This window comes from Anopheles cruzii, chromosome 3, assembly GCF_943734635.1.
Source record: "Anopheles cruzii chromosome 3, idAnoCruzAS_RS32_06, whole genome shotgun sequence".
NCBI lineage: Eukaryota > Metazoa > Arthropoda > Insecta > Diptera > Culicidae > Anopheles > Anopheles cruzii.
The window spans coordinates 28865349-28872663 of NC_069145.1; the positions used below are offsets into that span (position 1 = coordinate 28865349).

General features: G+C 45.5%; 3 protein-coding genes across 4 annotated transcripts; 2 read left to right on the forward strand and 1 right to left on the reverse strand.

Moving 5' to 3' along the window:
* The first annotated feature begins 786 nt into the window (after window positions 1-786).
* On the forward strand, window positions 787-1173 carry LOC128273000 (cyclin-dependent kinases regulatory subunit). Its single transcript, XM_053010902.1, has 2 exons — window positions 787-960; window positions 1045-1173. The coding sequence occupies exons 1-2, from the start codon at window positions 787-789 to the stop codon at window positions 1114-1116; spliced, it is 246 nt and encodes an 81-aa protein (XP_052866862.1). The 3' UTR covers window positions 1117-1173.
* A 311-nt stretch (window positions 1174-1484) lies between these two features.
* LOC128271831 (transmembrane protein 216-like) lies at window positions 1485-3863 on the reverse strand. 2 transcript variants are annotated; one of them, XM_053009485.1, is made up of 3 exons: window positions 3817-3863; window positions 3308-3741; window positions 1485-3077 (listed from the first exon to the last, which is right to left on the reverse strand). In XM_053009485.1, the coding sequence occupies exons 2-3, from the start codon at window positions 3525-3527 to the stop codon at window positions 2884-2886; spliced, it is 414 nt and encodes a 137-aa protein (XP_052865445.1). In that variant the 5' UTR covers window positions 3528-3741; window positions 3817-3863; the 3' UTR covers window positions 1485-2883. The 2 variants fall into 2 exon arrangements, with proteins under 2 accessions (XP_052865445.1, XP_052865444.1); XM_053009484.1 differs by having other exon boundaries at window positions 3308-3852.
* A 469-nt stretch (window positions 3864-4332) lies between these two features.
* Window positions 4333-6739, forward strand: LOC128270175 (hrp65 protein-like). Its single transcript, XM_053007580.1, has 4 exons — window positions 4333-4945; window positions 5327-6191; window positions 6269-6459; window positions 6563-6739. Exons 1-4 carry the CDS (start codon window positions 4499-4501, stop codon window positions 6737-6739), a joined length of 1680 nt encoding a protein of 559 aa, XP_052863540.1. The 5' UTR covers window positions 4333-4498.
* The last annotated feature ends 576 nt before the right edge of the window (window positions 6740-7315 follow it).

Here is a 7315-nt window from a genome sequence, read left to right on the forward strand (position 1 = left end):
CATGTGTGTGTGTGTACTCATTGTGGTGCTGTTTGTCTAGGTCTAACTTCCTGTACCATCGTGGTATATGCTTGTGTTTGAACCAGTGAAAGCGGTGGCCCACATAGGTGACCCATCAGCACACGCGTTTGTGGTTTATGAATGGAGGAGCAAACATGCGCTTCGTGTGCGTTAAGCAACATGGTGCGCCACATGTGAATGCCCATCCCATCCATTGGCCTGATTAACTACGATATAAATTGTTCGCCACATTGATTGCGCATCAATCAATCACTTTCAAGTCCTAGCATTAAACCTTGCCTTATTAAACCTTAAAGTTCTAGCATATTTTAGCACTTTAAAAATTAGTGATTTTCATATTGTCACTGTCGTTTACCAACGTATCCGGAATCGAAAGCATCGGTAAGTTCGACGGGCGCCACAGCACCAGATATGCAACCGAACATTTCCTCTACAATATTGGAAATTTATTTACCGTGATGCGTATTCGTGACAGCACCTCGTCGGGTTTAATGTAAACAGAGTAAACATTATTTACCCTATTAAATATGGCCAATCCGTCTTCAAACATTTTATCGCTACACCATTTTGCCTTTCGGCCTAGTGAGTGCGACCTAATTTGATCGTTGCAGTCTTAGAAAGATACCAACCACTGGGCACCCAAAAAATGACAGTTGCGACTTGTTTATTTTGCTGTTGTTCAAATCAACTTCCTTAACGCTTTTTACAAACAATTCACCGGTTAGTTCTTTTCGTGTGTGTAAGTCGAATAAAACGTGCTCCACAATGCCTGCTGACGAAATTCAGTACTCTGAGAAGTATTACGACGATGTGTTCGAATATCGACACGTTATACTGCCGCCGGACTTGGCGAAACTCGTTCCCAAGACCCACCTCATGACGGAGACCGAGTGGCGTAATTTGGGAGTGCAGCAGTCGCCCGGATGGGTGATGTATATGGTAAAATAACCGTTTCCTGGAGAATAATACACTAGCGAGTTGTTTGGCAAATAGTTTTACGCATTTTTCTCCATTCGTTTGAAGGTACACGCACCAGAACCACACATCCTGCTATTCCGGCGTCCTCGTGCGGCAGTGCCAACGGAACAGCCTTAGAATCGTTATTTGTGTTCGGACTTTTGTTACTTTGAGTGTTCTCCGATCTCATTACCATTCCTATTGTTGTACACGCGGAATCAAGCTGCAACCAGTTATGAACTACAAAATTATTCAGCCACATTGAATAACTAGCAGCTAAATAAATTCGATTCCAAGTAAACGTTTCTTAATCTGAGAACTTCGCGCCGCGTGGCTGCTCTACCAAGAGAGCACCTCTAGGGCATTAGAATAAGTACATGTAAAACCAAAATGATTGCGAAAAGAATTACCATGGACTATAGCGCAAAGCGGAAAAAATATAATCATTTCTTCACTATGTCTATCCGTCTTTTGTTTTCCAATATAAATAGCGAACACTGTTTCAAATTGGGAGGTTATATTTCAGTTGTTTCACTTGGAAATACAAATACGAGTATGTTTACAGGTATCATACACGGATTGATTTCGGCGTAGCATTACGCGTCGGCTATTTACTCACTTTGCTCTCAAAGTGCGCAGTAAAGTTCGTATCGACATGCTGCTGATGATGGTTTAACGTGAAAAGAAACAAAAAGCAATCCAACCTGGCACATACAAACCTTGCCGGCGTTGTTATAAACAACTTCGAAACATGCAGATTCGTACTTGCGCTAGAGGTTCGCTACCGATCGGTATATGGAGTATAGATTGATATAACTTTCATGTACCTTCCTGAACTCTACTGTTTAGTAAATATTGATCAAAATTTTACGATGCACTTTAAATTTACTATATTGCAGTGGTTGCTTGTTCAATTTTGTCCGCTGGCCGACGCCTCCTGGCCAGCGGTACCTGATATTTGACACGCGCCATAGTTTTTCTAGGACTAGGATTTTAGCAAATTGCTCTAAGAATCGGCCACCAATGGCTAGGTTTTCGAAACCCGTTGATTTTCCCTTCACTATCTGTTCCCTACTAGCTAGATGCGGATTTTGATTGGTTCGAGAAGGTGTTGAAACCGCGATGCGTGTTCCTACCTAAGAATATATACGACAAGAGAACGAGAAAGTGTAAGTTGGACGCTTAGTTGAAAGGTAAGAACAACTTATATAAAATCCTTCGATTGAAGGTTTTTGGTATCGCTTCGCATGACTAGACGTGAAACTAAGCCCTTTGGTATTCGATTGTTAAAGGTAAGTTTGTGCGATGGAGTGAATTGAAACATGATTGAAGTGACCACTCTAAGAAAACCGGTGCGTGAGATTCGTGAACTGAATAAAACAACACGGTGTGAAGCAAGTATCGGGCTTTGGTAGTAAATTTGCGCGCTGAGATAACTTATAGTAACTGTTGCTTGAAATGGTTGTTCTCCTACTCTCTTTGTCTCTCTACACCATTTGATTCTTGCCCCTGTTTGCCCGCGGCGGCACTAAGGTTGGCTACTTGGTCCGGTACGAGGCAGAGTAAAAAACTGCTGTCTGTCCGAATGCTTCACTATCGTGTACAATAAACTATATGGCATCTACTAGACACTACCAGCCTTACGATGGCACACATTTTTGGCCAGTTTTGAGCAAGCTTATGGTCACGCGTGGTTGGAACATTGTGTTGATGGCTTCGCTTCGCTAGATCCCATCTGTTTGGGTAAATCCGTATGAACGGGATGACCTGTTCAAAAGACCAACAACGTAGGGGTCCTAAAAACGGATTTCCCAGAAGCTTAGAGTATGGTGAAGAGAACATCGCTTGAAATTGCTCTGAAACGTTGTCCTGTGGCAGTTTCGCATCGTCGCTTGGATATTGCAATCAATCGTAGGAAGGCGGCCGGCAGAGCGTGAATACGAACAGTATCGCGAAGAACAGTTCCGCTGCCTGTAGTGATAACATTAAGGCACATAGGATGTACTCCAGGCGTAACCGATGCAGCTGGTAAAAGAGTAGGTACCCTACGCCCATGCCACAGGGGATGGTCAGAAACACGGACAGAATCACTTGCCAACCTAAAATGAATCGTGTGAGAAGCGAAGAAAAATAATGAAATGGTAGTTAGGGCAACGTTCCCCAGGTACGTTTGCGGGAGGTACACCTTCACACAACGCTAGGCCGTCGATCGGTTTGGTAAGCGTTTTGGAGGCCACTCAAGGAACATGCTATTTTTAACGGTACGCAAGCCTGTTCTTTACCCCTGTCTGATTTACCCATCACATTTCAAGAAAGCACGATGCCCTACCGTGGTCACTGAGACTGCCCCTTCGGCCGAGGATGATACGGATCGTTTCCACCAAACATAGTGCCACCAGAATGCAGGCTTCGCGTAACAGAATGTGGTCGGGGTACTTCAAATTGACCGCCTTCAGCGTGAGCATACCGAGCTCGCAGGCAGCGAACATTCCGAAGTAGAACGAGTTAAGGTACAGCAGAATCTCGTAGGTCAAGCTTGGGTTTCCCATTGCTGACCGTTAGTCCGTTGCTAGGCTGCTGTTGCCACTGCCGATGCTCCTGGCGGCAGTGTCCGCTCTTGGTCACTGACGGCTGCTTATCATCCGGCGGCGCGAACTGGCGCCCCTTGATTGTTCCTGTGGGCGAGCGGACTCCGCATCACCGTGGCACAAAATCGGGCCACTTTTGTTCCCTTCAATCCGTCCACGCCTTGCTCCCGTACCGCTTCGAAATGCAAAAATAAACGGGGTAAACTTCGCCAATGAAGCGACGGTGAATTTTTTTCCTAACTAACCCTACCGAACTAAGTTTTCTCACTGTGCAGCCCAGTTTTGTGAAAAATGTTTATTTTTAGAACAGTGCGAGAATGCGTTCTAAAGATGATTTTCCCTGCTTGACATTTTGTTTTTTTTTGTTTTGTTTTGGTTGGCAAGGATACGATGAATGAAACATTTCGCCTCAGCCATCACTGATGACGAACGCGCTTAAATGAGCATTGTGCGTGTTGATGAGAAGATCTGCTTATAGTTTTCGAAGAAAAAAAATCAAGTTAGTCAAAAATCAATCAATCCGCACAAAGATTCTCATTTTGTAACGCAATTGAACGATAGCTCGTGCCGTGCACTGAAATATTTCAACACATTCTAAGCTGTCGTAAACTGACAAACGATGGTGTTGCCTGATTGGACTTGGTCAGGTTCGTCGTAAAAGTTAAGTTCGCAGTGTCAAAGTTAGGTTCACAAATCGATCGAATTCATAAAAACAACATTCATACGTTTTGACGTTCTATTTCAAGAAAATCTCTAAATCGGTGAATGAAAGACGGCCATTGTGAAGAGAAAAAAGATTGTGGCTGCAAAGTTAGAGGAATATTACATCTGGACGGAGTTTGTTCGGTGATGATTATATAATCACCAACATTAGTGTAGTAAAGTGTGACGCTATAAACGTAAAACATTCGTGAAGCAGACAACGCACAAAAATGGACGCGGCCGTCAAACAAGAAATTAATGGTACGCCATTGCCACAGCGTCAGCAACCGCATGTCGGCGGCGGCGGTGGCGGCGGTGGCGGCGTCGCTGTCGGACCTGGCGTTGGCCCTAACCCTGGGAACCAGGGTGGTGGCGGTAGCCAAAGTGGCGGCGAACAGCAACAGCACGGTGGACCTGGTGGTGCCAAGGGAAATATGCACCGCAATAACCGAAATAATAGCAAAAATCGGGCCAGTCTGCCAGGCAATCGCAATCGCGGTCCGGGTATTGGCGGTGGAGGCAACAACATGGGTCCCAACATGGGTGGAAACATGGGCCCAGGCAACAATCGGCCGGGCAATAACGGGCCCAACAATGCCCAGCAACAAGGCGGTGACGACGGTGGCCAGCACATGAACCGTGGCGGCATGAACCGCGGAAATCGAGGAGGAAACGATGTAAGTACCAATGTGCTTGGCCCTTGAGTTCTATCCAAGATGGCGTCTTTGGTTCCAACAAAAGTTTTTCTAGAGCCAAAATGGCGGATCGGCATATTAATGGTCGAGCTGGCAGGCGGCTCATTTTGGTATATTTTTAGTTGTGTGGAATGGATGTAATTAGACTTAGATTGGAAAAGGTCATATTTCAAAACGTTGAATCTATATATTTTTTTTGTCTAAATCCAAAATCTTGGATCAAAAATGAGTTTGACGAACCTAACCTATTTCGAGCAGCACGCGTACCCTCGTATGCGCCTCGTGTTTTCGGTGTCTTATGTGATTATTTTTGGAGTACTTTCTGTAAAACAATTGCTGTGCTTTGGTATTTTCCCTCCCCAGATGGAGAATAGTTTTGGCGAGCGCCGTCGCGGCGGTGGTGGTGACGGATATTTTATAAATGAAAAATTACGACTACTATCCGGTCCGCTACTTGACATCCCTCCGATTGAAGCGGGCGAGGCAAAATTTTCCGGACGCAACCGTCTCTACGTGGGTAATCTAACGAATGATGTGACAGAGGAAGAGTTAATCGAGATGTTCCGACCGTTTGGCGAGGTTAATGAGATGTTCATGAACAAGGAGAAAAATTACGCCTTTGTGCGCGTAGACTACTTCTCAAACGCCGAAAAAGCCAAGCGCGAACTGGATGGTACTGCACGCAAGAACCGTGTGCTCCGCGTCCGGTTTGCTCCCAATGCCACCGCTATCCGCGTGAAGAACCTTACGGCGTACGTGACGAATGAGCTGCTGTACAAGGCATTCGAGGTGTTTGGTCCGCTTGAGCGCGCCGTGGTCCAGGTGGACGAGCGCGGCAAACCGACCGGTGAGGGTATCGTTGAGTTCAAGAACAAACCCGGCGCGATGGCTGCCATTCGTTATTGCACGGAAAAGTGCTATTTTCTCACCTCGTCACTGCGCCCGGTCATCGTCGAACCGTACACGTATCAGGACGATAACGATGGTCTGCCAGAGAAGTCTTTGAACAAAAAGCAGAACGAGTTCGTCAAAGCGCGTCAGATGGGACCTCGTTTTGCTGAAAACGGCTCGTTTGAATACGAGTACGGCCAGCGCTGGAAGCACATGCACGAGATGTACAGACAGAAGGCCGAAGCACTAAAGCGCGAGATGACAATGGAAGAGGAGCAGCTTGAGGCAAAGATGGAGTTTGCCCGATACGAGCACGAAACGGAACAGCTACGCGAGCGTAAGTGTCTAGGAGGTTCTTTCGGCGTGTGCGGGAGATTACATTTTTTTATATGTGTCACTACCACCACGCTATAGAATTGCGCCAACGGGAGATGGATCGCGACCGGCAGAAGGCCGAATTGGAGATGCGCGAACGGCAAGTGCAAGTGCAGCGACAGCGCAACGATATCCAGGTGAAAACAGAAATCGATGAAATGACCAACCGGATCAAGCGCTCGGATGAAGAGTTGGATCGCAGACAAAAGGAAAACAACATGTTCATGAAGGTAAGGTGTGTGTGGCGGACGAGTGGTTAATTTTTATTGTTTTGCTGTAAATATTGAAAATTAACTTCTGCTTTTTATTTTTACCCTGTTTTAACACAATCAGCAAAACCAACAAATGAATTTGTTGGATCAACAGCAGCAGCAAATGAACGAGATGGGCGGAATAATGAATGTTAACGAAAACAGACGCAACTTCGACATGAACCAAGGTGGAGGTGGAGGTGGTGGTGGTGGTGGCAATGGAAATTTTATGGTAAGTCCGCCCATTTTCTATCTGTGAAAACTTCTCTATACTTGTTGAAGTAAATATTTTGTTTCATCGGAAACACACAATCCGACCGCCTTCCGGTGCCGTCGGACATGGCCAAGATACGGAAGAGCTGGCGATGTATTACAGCATTTTGCTGGCATAATAATATGCCCAATGAAACTCTGGCTCGCTTCAAACGATCCTGGCTATCTGAAAGACTAAAGGCTTGCCACGAAGAGAAGATAATTTTTCTCACGTTTGTGCTTTAAATCAACGACAAACCTTCGATAGCTCTCTCCGTCCTGGACAAATCAATGGCAGGAAGCTACACTAGTATTGGTTTTTTCTGGCAGATTCGGAACTGGTACTTACCCTAATCTTATGTTTGCAACGAGTATGGCCCAAGGCGGTAGTGTGACATTAGACAAACTTGGTAATGCAATGTACGCATGCATTCCATCAGATGGAGAATCTTTGTACTTTTTTCCACTTCTGTACGATTCTAATTCTGATCAAACACAAGTTATTACACTGACAATCGCAATCGACTTCAAAACCGGCTTCTAGAATTCAATGCGATTTATGTTGAAACGGGGAGTGGGCTGC